The 16,156-nt window shown below is 30.8% G+C and overlaps 3 protein-coding genes across 4 annotated transcripts in view; 2 read left to right on the top strand and 1 right to left on the bottom strand.

Moving 5' to 3' along the window:
* The window catches only part of LOC139514291 (uncharacterized), a 50,896-nt gene extending 46,789 nt beyond the window's left edge, over positions 1-4,107 (bottom strand). For both annotated transcript variants that reach the window (XM_071303310.1, XM_071303311.1), the window contains exons 1-2: positions 3,971-4,107; positions 2,579-2,673 (exon numbers count right to left, since the gene is read on the bottom strand). The gene's annotated coding sequence lies outside the window, so the exon portion shown is untranslated. The remainder of the gene's footprint in view (positions 1-2,578; positions 2,674-3,970) is intronic.
* A 2,432-nt stretch (positions 4,108-6,539) lies between these two features.
* Positions 6,540-7,334, top strand: LOC139515275 (uncharacterized). The gene has a single exon (XM_071304840.1). The coding sequence runs from the start codon at positions 6,540-6,542 to the stop codon at positions 7,332-7,334; it is 795 nt and encodes a 264-aa protein (XP_071160941.1).
* Positions 7,335-8,269: 935 nt separating this feature from the next.
* Positions 8,270-11,407, top strand: LOC139514290 (acylphosphatase-2-like). Its single transcript, XM_071303308.1, has 4 exons — positions 8,270-8,373; positions 9,418-9,434; positions 9,860-9,969; positions 11,050-11,407. Exons 1-4 carry the CDS (start codon positions 8,307-8,309, stop codon positions 11,162-11,164), a joined length of 309 nt encoding a protein of 102 aa, XP_071159409.1. The 5' UTR covers positions 8,270-8,306; the 3' UTR covers positions 11,165-11,407.
* The last annotated feature ends 4,749 nt before the right edge of the window (positions 11,408-16,156 follow it).

The following is a 16,156-nucleotide window of genomic DNA, read 5'->3' as shown; positions in this document are numbered from 1 at the left end:
ATTTAAATGTCAGACTTTAATTAAAGTATTTACAAAGACAAACTTTGATATTTCCAGAGTTAACTATGTTATTGATGTCAACAGGATGATTTTAAATATTTCATCAAACAGAATTCATAAGTACATAATCAATACATTACTTATTTAACTCTGAATTTTATTATTTCTAATTTCATTTTAACTTGTACTAAAAAAAAGTTTTTTAAAACCTTAAAAAAATAATGAAAAAGATATGCTGTAGAGCAAAAAAAAAAGTAGTCTTGGATGTGAACATTCTTTGGTTCAGCATTTGGTAATGAATTTGGGTACAGAATAATTCCATTACAGGCACAAAAGCAAATTTAAGAATTTTCTCACATGTGATCTGTTGTATTTAAATTACTGTAGTTTTAGAAGCTATTTTAAAACTAAAAGAAGTTTAAATAAAATTTAAAATAAAGTTCCCCAGAAAGAGCTATTTTGATTATAATTCATAGTAACTTATGATTTTCAACCATGTATACTAGATACAATTGTACAGCAACAGTACAATTGGATCTGTCATGGCATAAGTAAAAGACAACTGAATTCTAAATGAAGACAACTTTATGATTTTACTTTTGATTATCAAACATAGGTCAGGGACTCTAAGAAAAATAAATTAATGGGACCAATACACTGAATGCAATAAACTCTCTGTAACTGAAGATTTATGAGTGAGGGGTTTTAAAACAACCAAATACTTCTACTTCAATCGATCTCCAATAATTAAATTTAATTAATTGACCGATATACAAAAAAATCCATCATACTATGACCAAGTATATTGATGACAGAATTAACACGACCATTGATCAGAATTAGATGACTACTAAACAAGAGGATAAAAGGTTTCTATTTGTTTTCCTCTATCCAAACACTTTGGTAAATGTATAAAAACTCACGACTTGATGTGAATTTGATGAAACTTTAAATAATAGATGCAAATATTGACTAATTTTAATCAAAAACGAAAATGTTTACTGAGAGCTTATTATATAATCTCAAGAGATATGATAATTTCCTGCATTAGAAGTGGCAATTTTCAAAATCTACTTCATTGATGAATTTTGTCTGTAAAAAATTATTGTTGTAAAATGCACATAATAAGGATGAGCAATTGTGTATGTAACTTTGGGTACTTAAACTGAATTAATAACTGTGTGCTTTTTTTAGTACAGACTTTTTTTACCTTTCACTCACCATGGAAACCTGAGAGTCTGAATGAGGTTTATAGAAAAGAGTATAAAGAGCTTAATCTCCAGAAAATTGGACCTAAAAAAAGGACAAAACAATGAAGAATAGAGAAAATAAAATGCAAAACTTTGGCAAAAAATGTAATGAATCAGAAAAAATGAACCAAAAAATTAAAGAATACAGAAACGAAAGACCCCTTCCATACCCTCTTATATTGACTGAGAGTAAAAATAATGTTTAATTTGCACTTATGTGTAACAATAGTTAAAGTACATATGTCTTATTGGTTTCATAACAACATTACATAGGTAGCTTTATTTATTGCTTATTATAAATAAATTAGAGTCTCCCGTTAGCCTGTATTACTCACCTGCATAGAATTGATATGAAGAAAGAAAAATGTATGTTTTGAATGAAACAATAATTAAAAATCTTCCTTAGCCAGATAATTTTTGTTGAATGAGTTTTTGGGTCCCAACTATAGTTAACAAAATAATGGAAGAAAAAATTAAAATATGAGTAAAATTACTCCTTGCAGGAATTGATTGACAATTTTTTTAATAATGACTCATTGGTCATCCTGGGTTTCGGGTCATATTGCTGTTCAAAGTTTCAGTCTTCACTCTACATATTACAGTTTTTAAGATATCAGTTTGAACTATAAAATTGATCAAATTTATTATTTAAGGGGAAATAATCCTTTTATTATTTTATTATTTGTAATCTTATTTTGCTGATCATTTTTGCTATTGACACTTTCTGTCAATCACCATGATCACCAATATAGTTTCCCACAAAAAACTGTAAGGAGTCCACAGAAGATTACACTCATGTTGACCTAATTGCATATCTTTTAATTTTTTTTACAGTTTCTCTTAAACTTCTTTTGATTCTGCAAAAAAACACCCCCAAAAAAAGGAGTAAAGATCATCTAGAAGGGAAATTACTCATCAGACTTGGCCATGTCAAACTATCTGGAGATCTTATCTTTTTTTTAACTTTCTCTCTTTCTATTAAAGTTTGGACAAATAACACACATTAAATTGAAAATGGTTCAGAGTAACCCATTGTCTAACTTTTTGCTGCTGTGAAATAAAAGTGGTAGTTGACTACAGAAAACTAAGCCTTTTGATAAGTAAAATATTGTAAAAAATGTATATTTCTTGATCTTTAAGACCCTTTGTCTCAATTAAATATATTCCCTGAAAATTTGACTAAGATATTGATGTCTTCAACATTTAATCACAGACAGTATGTGCTCCTGAAATGGATAAATTCCATAGTGTATTAGGATACATTTACCACAAAACAAATGAAAAGTGATTATTTTTAAAAATATATGGAAGCAGTGACCAACTCTTACCTAATATAAAGCATCTTCTAGATATTACACCCAGCGAGACCCAGTTCACTGCAGCTCCATGAGTGCATTGTTCACCCATCCCCCTTTATTTCAACCTACAATGCCAGAAATAAATTAACAATTTGAACTTGTCAGCATAAGTGGTAACCTGTAAGTTCTTTTTGGATCTGTCAAGACAATTTGAAACAATTTGTAAAAATAATTTACCAGTTGATCAGACTTTTTTGGAGAAGAATTCAACTGGCAATCTGGTAAACTGTTTGAGCAATTACTATTGTGATATCCCCAAAGCCTATATTGACAAAGCACAGTAACAGAAAGTTGATGAGTGTTGAATGTTGAAAGCATAACACAGTCTAGTATTGCCACATGAATCTTCCAAATTTCAAAATGCCTTTTTTGGTGGTTTCTAAGAAAATTATACCCCTTTCTTCAGTGCAGGGATATCCATAGCCAGAGTACTGTAATTCAGAAATAATTGTGTGCATTTATTAATGCAATTTTGTCATTTTAGACTAAAATGCAATTTTAATTTTTGCGATATTCAGAAAAATCCTGTTTGATGCATGTAAAAAATTTCAAAATGCGAGTTTTAATTATTGCGATGATAACCCTGTCACATTTTTACGCAATAATAAAAACATGAATTTACAGTATTATAAAAACATGAAAAAGAAAAGAAAAGTAGACTTCACAAGTTGCAAGACTGTTATAAAGTTTCATGGCAGTGGAGTACTGGAGAAATGTGTGACAAAAAATCAGCAAATCAAAAAATATTTAGTATGATCAAACAGGAAGTAGCTATATGTCACATATATAATGAAAAATTTCTGATTCAAAGTTTTATTGTAATCCTGCACCATTGCTTTCTAAAAACTTGAGGTTAAAATTAAAGAAAAGACAGATTAACAAATGTAAACAATGAAAAAGTAAGGGGAGAACATTATTACTAGTTTTAATATACCTTTATTTGTAAATCATGATATATAAGCCAAAAAAAGAAACCTAATTGAACTCAATTAAACTACAGTTGTATGTAAAAAATAATTGTTTATCAACAAATATCTGTATAACTATTATACAATTTATAAAATTTATATTACCAAACTTTAGATCACATAAACAATAACTGTAAAAATGCTGGAAAAAATGATAAGCACTGATACTATGGTGTAGACAATTTATTGCTTGACCTATACATTGTACAGATACTTGTCTATCATTCAAAAACATACAATGACATGAAGATGACTTTAAAATTTCATTAGGATTGCTGCCTCTTTTTTATGCAAATGCTTAAATTCAACGCTTTTGACTCAATAACAAAAGGGAGATAACTCAAAATTAATAATGTGAAAAAAATTTCAAAGAATAAATTCATGCCATAATTACCATTACTTATTCAAATATGTAGTTGCTGTGGCTACAAATGATGACACTAATATCTTTATCATATTTCAAATGCATACTGACACATGTGTAACAACTGGTCAGTCCATGGCTCAGTGGATTCAGAAATCTTTCAGGACAAAATCCTTTCGGCTTTCGGCTTTTGTCATCTGACCTCCATCTTTTGTACTTAAAAGCCTGAAAATAAATGAATGATACATCAGATAAATATATATATTCACCCACTATTGCTACTTTTAAAGTAAAGTGAAACGTTGACTGCTAAATATGATGTTTCATTCCATAGATTTCAATTTCAATAAGAAGTTTTGTGGACATCATCACAATTTATTTGTTTTACCCATAGGAATATCTGTAAAAGATATAACAAGATATATGTTCTGTTTGTCATCAATATTGTTCCAGTTTTCTGTGTTAGTGACATTATTCAATTTTTACTTGCCATAAGCATGCAACCTTTTAATAGTAGAACAAGATCTATATTACAAAAAAACATTTGATCTTTCAGGAGAAAAAACATTGTCATATGTCAGGATAATAATTGTTTCCAAATAGAGGTTCTAAACTGTCTACACTTTAGTATTGAATAAAAAATGTGACATGCATATTTTCCTTTTGTATCTGCTTACCTACCTATCATCTTCCTTCTTGTGCTGAATAACACATATTTTTTTTGTCTCTTAATTAGGTACAAGGTCTTTTCCATGTTCTACTTGCTCTCACTTTAATTGTCCTAATCCAAGATAATCTATTACTTGTTCCCATGGTTTTTTAGCTGAATTATATGTTATAATGTGTTATGAGGATACCTTGAAAGATATCGAGTAAAATAGTTCAGGATGTGTCAAGATAATAAATTTGGCATTTACCAGTTGCCAAATATATGATCTCAATGACACTGAAAAGGAAAGTAACCAACATTGCTTTAAATGTTAAGAAATACTACTTTGATTATTAGGGGTTTTTTTGTATCTCACTTATGTACAAAAGAAAATGAATGTTTGTACCTTATTGATATGAAGCCACACACATTTGTTTTTATTTGCAATGTTACCTTTCCAATGCAATGCCCAAGCAAAGCAAGTAGTTTCCCAAAAAAAATATCAACATCAGGTTGTATCTGCCTTTATTTAGCATGTTTAGAAGCTTTTCATGAAGACTTTGTAATAACACAAAATATTGTTTATGTTGCTAAAAATGGAACATTGATGTCATTCTTTTATTCTTTTTGTTAAGACATTTTTCTCAATTCTTTATGGTCATTTAGTGAAATAATTAGTCAATTGAATAGCTCCTCACACATGGTCTTAAACTAAGAGTAATTGCCATGTGCTTTTATTTGCATAATTCAATTACCAATTTTAAACTCCCTGTTGTGGACAGCAAGTGTCATATTCCTGACTGAATCCGGGTCCGTTCGTGCCCAATCACGTTTGCACCCACTCATGTTCGCCCCTTTCACTTTCACACCCTACATGTTCGCACCCAAAGTCCATTCGCACCCTACATGTTCGTGCCCAATTTTAATTGATTTTGTGTTTAATAACTACAGATTTGTAATCAAGTTTTGGCAAGTGTATTCTTTTATTTGTTATCATTGTCTCAAAATAAAGTGAGACAGCATTTTTTTTTGTGTTGAATAAATCTTAATCATGTTTTGGATAGTGTATTGTTAAAAAAAAAATAATCCTTTCTAAATAAAGTGGGATTCTGTCAACGTTTTATTTTGTGTTGAATAACTCTTAATCATGTTTGGTTAGTGTATTGCTATAACTTTGTTTCATTGACTTGTTTCAAAATAAAGTGAGATTCTGACTGCGTTTTTTTTTTGTGTGTTGAATAAATTTTATCATGTTTTCGTTATAATAGTGTATTGCAATATTTTATTTTTCAGATAAAGGGACCAAGCTGTTAAATACAATAATCTTTTGTGTTTTTCATTTAAAATCTTGAATGTTTTACTTACACCAAAGCAATTAATAACAACAATCATGATTTTCCAATTATTCAACTGGAATTTGAATTATAATTGGGCGCGAACGTGTAGAGTGCGAACGGACCTTGGGTGCAAATGTGCGAGGTGCGAATGTGTAGGGTGCGAAAGTTTATTGGGCACGAACGAACCTGTATGATACCTTCCTGACTTGGTACTTATGTAGATGGTGGATTAAACCTGGTTTTGAAACTTTCTTGTTGCTAATTTTTTTCTTCAAATAACATTTTGAACCTTCTTGTCACTTCTTTTCTTTAAATTTCTTCTTGTTGCAAATTAGTGAGACCAGCTAGGTCATTGATTAATCAAGTGGTTGCATCAAATCAGCCATTACTATTAAATGAACTACCAGTATATCTGACTTTGTTTATAATAAATATGAAATATCGGATCTCCTGTAGTTGGTGATCGCAATACTGGTATACCAGTATTGTGCACAATACTGGTATAAAAATTGTGTACCAGTATTGTATTCCAGTATTGTACCAGTATTGTGTTTTTTTGAAAAGCCACAAACTATTAGCAGACTCATGTAATTGTACATGCTGTACCAAACCAATGGAGCTAGTTGCTAGACCAACAACATCAGATGGTTTTGGATGGAGATGCACCAACCAAAGATGTCAAAAACGCCACACATACCGCACCATCCGTACAGGGTCCTTCTTTGAGAAATCCAAGGTCACTCTTAATAAATGGTTGTATGCTATATACTTATGGAGTCAAGAAAGCAAAGTAAATACAGTAGTAAAGCAAGTTGATATAGGTGAAAAAACTGTGATACAAATGTATCAGTACCTACGTGATGTCTGCTCCACAAAGCTTCTCAACACACCTATTGAACTTGGTGGACCTGGAGTGGTGGTCCAAATTGATGAGAGCCTATTCAACCACAAGTCCAAATACAACAGAGGTAGACGACCTAAGAAAGAATTATGGGTATTTGGCCTGGCTGACACATCATTCAAACCTGCCATTACTTACATGGAATTAGTAGAGAAGAGAGACGCAGCTACGTTATTACCCATTATTGAAAAGGCAGTGAAACCTGGTACCATTATATACTCAGACCAGTGGAAGGCTTACTGCAATATACAAAGAGATCTGAAACTACAACATGCAACAGTCAACCATTCAGTGAATTTTGTTGACCCTGAAACAGGGGTGCACACACAAGCCATTGAATCGTACTGGGCTAAGGCCAAATATAAGTTCAAAGTAATGAAAGGTGTATCATTAGACCTTCTTCCAAACTATCTTGATGAAAGAATGTGGAGAGATCGTTGGGGCTCAAGTAAAGATAACATATTCACCAACATATTAGCCCATATTTCTGAACAGTATCCAGTGTAATTATTGAGTGAGATAGACAATACATTATCAGTATTTAGTGCTTTTATAATGAACAACTGTTATAGTCATGATAGTGCTCTAACTTTATCATATGTATTCAATGTCGTTTATGTCATTTATTATTTATATGTCAATCATTGCTATAAGATTAATATGAATAAAATATAATTCATCCTGATTTTATCTAATTTCTTTACATAATACATGTAATATATATAACTCAAAAAGGAAATATTTCTAAATGAAAAATACACTTAAAATTATCTTGGTACATCATACACCTTAAAATATAGTCTACAATACAACTACAATACTGGTATATCAATAATGTACCAGTATTGTTGTTTTTTTTTAAAAAAATCACAATACTGGTACAAAATTTTTATACCAGTATTGTGCACAATACTGGTATACCAGTATTGCGATCACCAACTACAGGAATATCTCCTTCTAGTAGTACATTTTTGGACAGGTGTAATTATAAATATCTATAAAAACATCACAGACATGAGTCTAAATCTCTGATTTATTATGTTACTTTTATCACAGTCGCTTGAATTTTAGTGATATTTTTTTTAATTTTTTTTTCATACATATATTACTAAAATTCAAGCGACTGTGCTTTTATATAAATTCAGCCTAGAAGTGCCTGTGCCCCACTCCCTTCTTTTGTTTGTTTAATTTTATTTTTTTTATCTAATGAAAAAAGGTAGTGTGCTGTGTGTTACCCTCTCAGCAATATAAATATTATAAATATTATCATAAGTATACTTATTACAATAAATGGTAGGTCTCCAACATGCTGCTTGTTGCTCATGATTCTAAGAAATCTACACTTCACAGATTCAATTCTACTGATACTAAGAAAAAGTTTGAAGCTGGTGTAGGATTTTAACTTTAGTTTAACCAGTCTAAAACAAATTTGTCCAATCAAAAAAGTTCTTACAACGTAACTCGTATCGATGTAAACAAATGGCCACCGGTGGAAAAGCAGAAAGTAAAACTTCTGTTGACTTTGAGGTTTTTGGAAAAGTTCAAGGTATTTTTATCAATTTAGCGAAATGAATTAAAATATTCAATTTAAGAGGAAACAGCTTAAGCTCAATAAATATACAAGTGGCAATGGACATGTGCCCCTTGTCCCTTGTAACAGCTTGTCGTGTCTGAAACAACCTCATATATTGGCAATGGACAGGCCCCGTGTAACGGCTTGTCGTGTTTGAATCAACCTCATATATTGGCAATGGACAGTCCCCTTGTAACGGCTTGTGTTTGAAACAACCTCATATATTGGCGGTATCGGGAACGTTCGCCCTAATAACATGTTCGCCCTGAGTTTGTTCGCCCATAGAGTCTGTTCGCCGTATATAATTTATTATTTAACTAAGTAAAGTGTTGCTGGAAATACTATTCCTACAGGCTACATACATTTACAAGGAATGCATTAGCCATTAATATGTTACGATTGTCAGGTTTTCTACACATTGATATCGTAAGAAAATATCAGCCGTGAACCACAATGTGAACCTTTTTTGGTGTGTGAGCAAATAAAACTAGCTAAAATGCTACATATAATTTTTATTGTGTCGAGTGGCTGATTTTACAATATCTTTATGAAGAAAACCTGATAATCTGTTTAACGTTCTATTACTGGTGTTTCCAACAAATTATTGCTTTATTTAATACTGTGTATTGCATATTGTGTGGCTTCAATATTGCCAAAAATGACAATAGCGTAAAGCATAAAAAAGCATAAAAGATTTATTTAAAGTCGGTTATACATATAACAATACAACATAAGCTCTGTAGAGCTTTTATCCGACATACATACATGACAAGCATTGACAAGCACAATACATAAAACACATAAAACATAAAGCACATCATGCAAAATAACTAATGTTATCAAGCACAGCAATTAATAAGCACAATTAAAGCATATAAAGCAAACATGAAATGCAGATTAACTAACATTCATGCCACTTTAGATATAAGGTGGTTGACTCTGCATATCATTTAATACAACCTATGACTTAATTAGCCAAATTTTTGTATAAACTATATATATCTTTCAATTTTCCAGGTGTTTTTTTCAGAAAGGTAAGTGCAATGCTTAGCCAAAAAATAAAGGTCACATAAAATATTTGATTCAAGCTTAAATATATATTTTATATATCACTGATTTAGATTAAATTTCTACTTTTCTCTGTCAGCTTTACAGTTTAAAAACTGAAATTTCAGCAAATAAACACAATCCAATAGGTAAAATATTTTTTTATGGGTTAAAAAAACAACCTGTGTTCATTTTACGGAGGTTGAACTACCAAAGAATATTCAAATGTTGTCATGTTGTTAGGATTTAGTTTACCTAATAAACACGTTTCTGTTTTATGCAGGGTTCTGTTTATAAATTTCTACTGTCCTTTATGATTAATGTAAGTCTTGTTTGATAAAAAGTTTGTATTATATTTAATACAATATGTATAAAGCTTAATCAATTATACACATGTACAAATTTTTAACAGAATACTCAGAAGACAGCACTGTCACATGGGATAGTTGGATGGGTAAAAAACACATCACAAGGAACTGTGCAGGGTCAATGCCAGGGGACTGAAAGTAAAATGAAAATTATGTAAGTTTTTCAATTGTCTTATGACAATTTATTGCTTCAGGTTTTGGAAAATACACATACTTAACACAGTAAACTAATACTTATATGAAAGTAATTATACAAAAGATTTAGATGGAATTGATCTGGTATTTTTCCTTCCTTTTTTGTCTTCAGATAGGGCTTCAGAATTTTTTAGGTCTTTATTTTCAGAAGTATACATTTAAGGTGGTACCAAACACCTTGACTAAAATGATTTGGCTTGTTTAATTTTTATTAAATTTTGATAAAATATTTATATTGACCCTTTGAAAAAGATATGAAAATTTCAAAAACCTTGAACCACACATGTTATTGGAAAAATTTCATTGGATATATATAGCAGTTTGACAAACACTAATTTTGATCTTTGAGAAGCTTAATATTTCCTTAACAATAGAACATGGTAAAAAAGTTCGCTGATTTTTACAGAGTTATCTCCCTGTAGTGTTATGTACCACCTTTACAAGACCTTTACACATACTGTGAATTAATAATATTGGTCATATATAGAAAAATTGAAATTCTGTCACTTTTATAATAGTCGAAGTTCAAGACAAGACAACCACGTACATACATACATGAAGCTAAACAGTCAGAAACAAGTAATTAAAAAAAATAAAGTGATTTCACATTCTCAACGAGGGAGATAATTCATAAATTTACAGAAATATTAAGTATTTTCCAGGAGTAAATTTTCATTTCATAAGCTCATAATAAATACAAAATCATTTTAATTGTTGAAGTAGAGAAACAAGTACATGTATGTAATTGACTATTTGTAAATAGATTTTAATTTCAATTTGCAGAACATACATTGTAATCTGGTGCAGGGGATCATATTTTTTTTTAAATGGAGGACATTGGAGGACATATTTTTTTTATCAAATATTACAAAATAAATCATTCATGTTTACACAATCTTATTGCTAGCAATTGATTTTGTTTAGAGTATTATGTTTTTGTTAAATAAGCTTTTCACAAAATGGTTAGTGATGACAACTTATTTGGGTTTTTTTTACGTAATTTCATGTGACCAAGATCTTTTTTTCTTTCTATTTACAGGAAGGAATGGCTCTCAAAAGTAGGAAGCAAAAAATCAAGAATTGATAATTGTGACTTTAAAAATGAAAGAAATATACAATCGTTTGAATATAGGTCATTTAAAATTACTCATTAGTGCGAAGACTCATCAGTTTTAAATGCTTTTAGTATGCCTGTTATGTATGGTTTTTACAGAGTAGGCAGCATATTGTTTAATTGAATATTTATTTGCTTAACTTTACCTTAGCTTTATGAAAGATTGTATACTTGGTAATTTTAATGGTTAAAATTTATTTATGTTTTTATAAAAGAATGTAAACAGGTATTTGAAAAATATGGCTGAAATTTATTAATGTTTTGATAAAAATATATATTTTTATGACTTAGTTTGTTTTATATGCATCATTACTAAGTGAAAGTAATCAGAAAAAAAATTGTAACAAAAAAACCAAACTCCAGCGTTTCATCAAAAAGGATGAAGTTAATAAAAACCGAAAAAAAAATCAAATAATTTTAAACTGACTGTGTCCTCTCCCACTTCACAAAAAAGGACAAGAAACATTGTTATTGACATCCTCATTCCATTGTTTACAAATGTTTGTGCACTGGAATTTCTCTTATTCAAGTTGGATTCTTTTTTTACATGTGAATAGATGTGTGTGGTTTGGCCATATTTCATGTCTTCTGGATTGCTTGTCTTTCAGTTTGTTGGTACAGGTTAATTACATATGCATGTATTTATAAGCTGACATGATAAAAGTTGAAGGCATCCATATGATTGCTATCAGATGCAATGTTCTCTTCTTCAAATAAAGCTGACCTATTTCTTGCAAAAAATGAACCTCAAGTAACTCTAGTTTAATTGAATCCTGAAAATTAGGCCAAGGATGTAACTTCAGACAATAAATTACTGTGGATTCTTTTGTTTTTGTGTATCGAGGAAAACTTGCACCTCCGTGGATATTTAATTTCCTGGTTTTGTCAATCTTTGCATGCAAAACCTATAGAAAATTTGTTGTGGTTGAAGATTCAACATGTTAATTTGTGGTTCACCTGTACCTTGGATCCATGAAAATTGGTATCCAAGTTCAACGAAGTAATAATGAATTCACAGTAACATAATATGGATTTTGTACATTTTCTACCTTCTAACATATTCCTATAGCCACACTAGTCAGATAACCATATCAATTTTGTGCAATAATGCAACTTGTCACAGCTGAGCCATATATAGTGTTAGAAAAATATTCTAGACATTCTTCAGCAGGAAAAATTAAACTGTTTAATTATAAACTCCCATTTTCTTGTTTATTAAGATGTTTTCATAAACAAGACAAACACAAAACTGCCTGGCAAATCCATGAAAACTTAAGATTGGCCAATGAACCATGAAAATTAGTTCAAGGTCGTACGAAATCTGCCAGACGTACATATACACATGCACCTAACTATCAATCCATACAATTATAATAGCTATATTGCTGATAGAATCTGAGTAGACCAAAACCACAAAAAAACTAAATTTGGTTCTTGGCAATCATACCACATCTTTTTGTATCAACTAAATGAGTCCAAATGGAGCATGAAAATGAGGGCAATGTCAGGTAAAACCTGCCAGTCAGACATGTAGACCTTACCTTCATTCTGAATATCAAATATAGTTGACCTATTGCTTAAAGTATCTGAGACGTGGACTTTACTATGAAAACTTTCTAATGGTCTTTCCTTTTTAAATTTCAAAAAATTTATCAAACAAGATACCCACTTTTAATATCCATTCCATTTTTGCTCTATGAAAGACTTTCTGCATGTTGTCATGGAGACCTTGAACTAGCAATTTAAGTGAAAGAATGGGTAATTTTAGGTCATTTATGGTGACCCAATTTATTTTTATTACTGTCAAACATTTACAAGGGGAAAATATATTTTTAAACAGCTTATATGTAAATAGTAGTAAACATGACCAACATTTTATGTGTGGATCTCTGATACATGTCCTATCATAAATGTCTGTTTAGAAAAGGGGTTGGGGGTAATACCTTTTTATGTTAACCTGTTTTTGGCCCTTTTCAAGGTGTTGTTAACTGTTATCTAAGATAAATTTAAACTGTTAACTGTGTTCAACACACTTTGTTAACTGTTATCAGCACTTTTGCATTTGTTGTTTAACTGTTTTTGCCAAAATCAAGGTGTTGTTAGCATGTTAACGGACCCCCTATTGCCCCCTCTTTTTACATGCCAATCCAGATCTGTATCAGAGATGATTTTCTTAATACAAATTAAATAAATGACAACTTTAACTTATGTTTTCCTTCTGAAAGTCAGTGAATCTCTACAGGATATGTGCTAGTCACTCGAATTAGTGTTAAAACACATATTTTGAAAGTACAATGTAAGAATAAACTAAGCTGACTTCGGTATGGGTATTGCTCATTGTCGGAAGACAGTACAGTGATCTATACTTGTTAATTTTCTATGTCATTTTGTCTCTATGAAACCACATCTTCTTATTTTTATAAATTCAGTTTTAAACCAGATGCTCCGCAGGGCCAGCTTTATACGACCGCAGAGGTTGAACCCTGAATGGTTGGGGTAAGTATGGACACAACATTCAAGCTGGATTCAGCTCTAAATTTGGATTTGATAAATAGTTGACACAGCATAGGTTTCTGACACAGAATGAATGTGGTCTAATGAACTTAAAATATTTTTTTTGCCTATGAGCAATTCACTATGCTGTTGAATATTAATCCTCTCAAAAAAATGTTTGAAGAAATTTTCTTTTTATTTAAGAAATCTGAAATGAGAAAAGTTAACCCCCCCCCCCCCCCCCCCACATTTTTTTTTCACATCCCCCTTTCCCTTTTTCCAAAACTGATCTCAATTCAAATTTCTAATGGAGTTTGCAACAATAACTACTCATTTAATACATCCTAAAATATTAAAATGTAAAATAAAGTGCTTGCTATCACTGAATAGTAAAGATTGTTTTAATTTATCAGTTGGTAGTAAAAGTGAATATACATTGTATAATGTATAAAACAATGATTTAAGTTGATTCAGCTACTATTCTGGACAAAGAAAGATAACTCCAATTGAAAATTTCTTGCTATTGCACAGTATTGTGCAATTAGATATTTCATGCTATTGCACAATACTGTGCAATTGAAAATATTTGCTATTGCACAATACTGTGCAATTGAAAATATTTGCTATTGCACAATACTGTGCAATTGAAAATATTTGCTATTGCACAATACTGTGCAATTGAAGATTTCTTGCTATTGCGCAATACTGTGCAATTGAAAATTTCTTGCTATTGCACAATACTGTGCGATTGAAGATTTCTTGCTATTGCTGAATACTGTGCAATTGAAAATTTCTTGCTATTGCACAATACTTAATATAATAATTTTGGATCCTGATTTGAACCAACTTGAAAACTGGGTCCATAATCAAAAATCTAAGTACATGTTTAGATTCAGCATATCAAAAAAGCCCAAGAATTCATTTTTTGTTAAAATCAAACTTAGTTTAATTTTGGACCCTTTGGACTTTAATGTTGACCAATTTGAAAACGGGACCAAAATTAAGAATCTACATACACAGTTAGATTTAGCATATCAAAGAACCCCAATTATTCAATTTTTGATGAAATCAAACAAAGTTTAATTTTGGACCCTGATTTTGACCAACTTGAAAACTGGACCAATAATCAAAAATCTAAGTACTTTTTTATATTCAGCATATCAAAGAACCCCAAGGATTCAATTTATGTTAAAATCAAACTAAGTTTAATTTTGGACCCTTTGGACTTGAATGTAGACCAATTTGAAAATGGGACCAAAACTTAAGAATCTACATACACAGTTAGATTCGGCATATCAAAGAACCCCAATTATTCAATTTTTAATGAAATCAAACAAAGTTCAATTTTGGACTCTTTGGGCCCCTTATTCCTAAACTGTTGGGACAAAAACTCCCAAAATCAAACCCAACCTTCCTTTTATGGTCATAAACCTTGTGTTTAAATTTCATAGATTTCTATTTACTTATACTAAAGTTATGGTGGGAAAACCAAGAATAATGCTTATTTGGGCCCCTTTTTGGCCCCTAATTCCTAAAATATTGGGACCAAAACTCCCAAAATCAATCCCAACCTTTCTTTTGTGGTCATAAACCTTGTGTTAAAATTTCATAGATTTCTATTCACTTTTACTTAAGTTAGAGTGCGAAAACGAAAAGTATTCGGACGACATTGACGCCAACATGATACCAATATAAGACCAAAAAATTTTCAATTTTTGCGGTCGTATAAAAAGGCTCGGCTCATCAAATTGACACAAAGCAAGAACAAGAGTGCACATGCTGAAATGTCTTGCCTTCTTTACTAATCATTGATATTATGTTGATAGTCCTAAATATAAAGCTTTTAATTACTGCAACTTTCACATAAACTTTAAGATGAACCATGCCATGCAGACATGTACAGCTTTCAATTCTTCCATAGAAGAAATATAGTTGACCTATTGCTTATAGTTTTAAAAACACATCAAAACACAAAAACTTTAACACGGAGTAATGAATCGTGAAAATGAGGTCAAGGTCACATAAAACCTAATGTACTGAGTGACATGTACATCATAAAATATTTCCATACACCCAATATAGTTATCCTATTACATATACATGTAGTATTAAAAAAAGACCAAAACTCAAAAACTTTGACCACTGATCCAAGAAAATAAGGTCAAGGTCAGATGACACCTGCCAGCTAGACATGTACACCTTACAATCCTTCCATACAACGAATTTACTAGACCTATTGCTTTTAGTATCTGAGATATGGACTTGACCACCAAAACTTAACCTTGTTCACTGAACCATGAAATGAAGTTGAAGTTAAGTTAAAAGTGTCTGATGGGCACAAGGACCTTGAAAGATACACACATACCAAATATATCCTATTACTCATAATAAGAGAGAATTTAACATTACAAAAAATTTTAACTTTTTTCTCAAGTAGTCACTGAACCATGAAAATGAGGTCAAAGACAATGGACATGTGATAGAAAGAAACTTTGTAACATGGAGCATCTATATATGAAGTAAGAAGCATACAGGTCTT

Source organism: Mytilus edulis, chromosome 3 (assembly GCF_963676685.1).
Source record: "Mytilus edulis chromosome 3, xbMytEdul2.2, whole genome shotgun sequence".
Taxonomy (NCBI): Eukaryota; Metazoa; Mollusca; class Bivalvia; order Mytilida; family Mytilidae; genus Mytilus; species Mytilus edulis.
This window is presented reverse-complemented; position numbering and strand designations above follow the sequence as displayed.

Coding starts and splice junctions, on each gene's coding strand:
- LOC139515275 (XM_071304840.1), top strand. CDS start 6,540: ATGGAGCTAGTTGCTAGACCAACAACATCAGATGGTTTTGGATGGAGA.
- LOC139514290 (XM_071303308.1), top strand. CDS start 8,307: ATGGCCACCGGTGGAAAAGCAGAAAGTAAAACTTCTGTTGACTTTGAG. Junction 9,970..11,049: donor GAAAGTAAAATGAAAATTAT/GTAAGTTTTTCA, acceptor TTCTATTTACAG/GAAGGAATGGCTCTCAAAAG.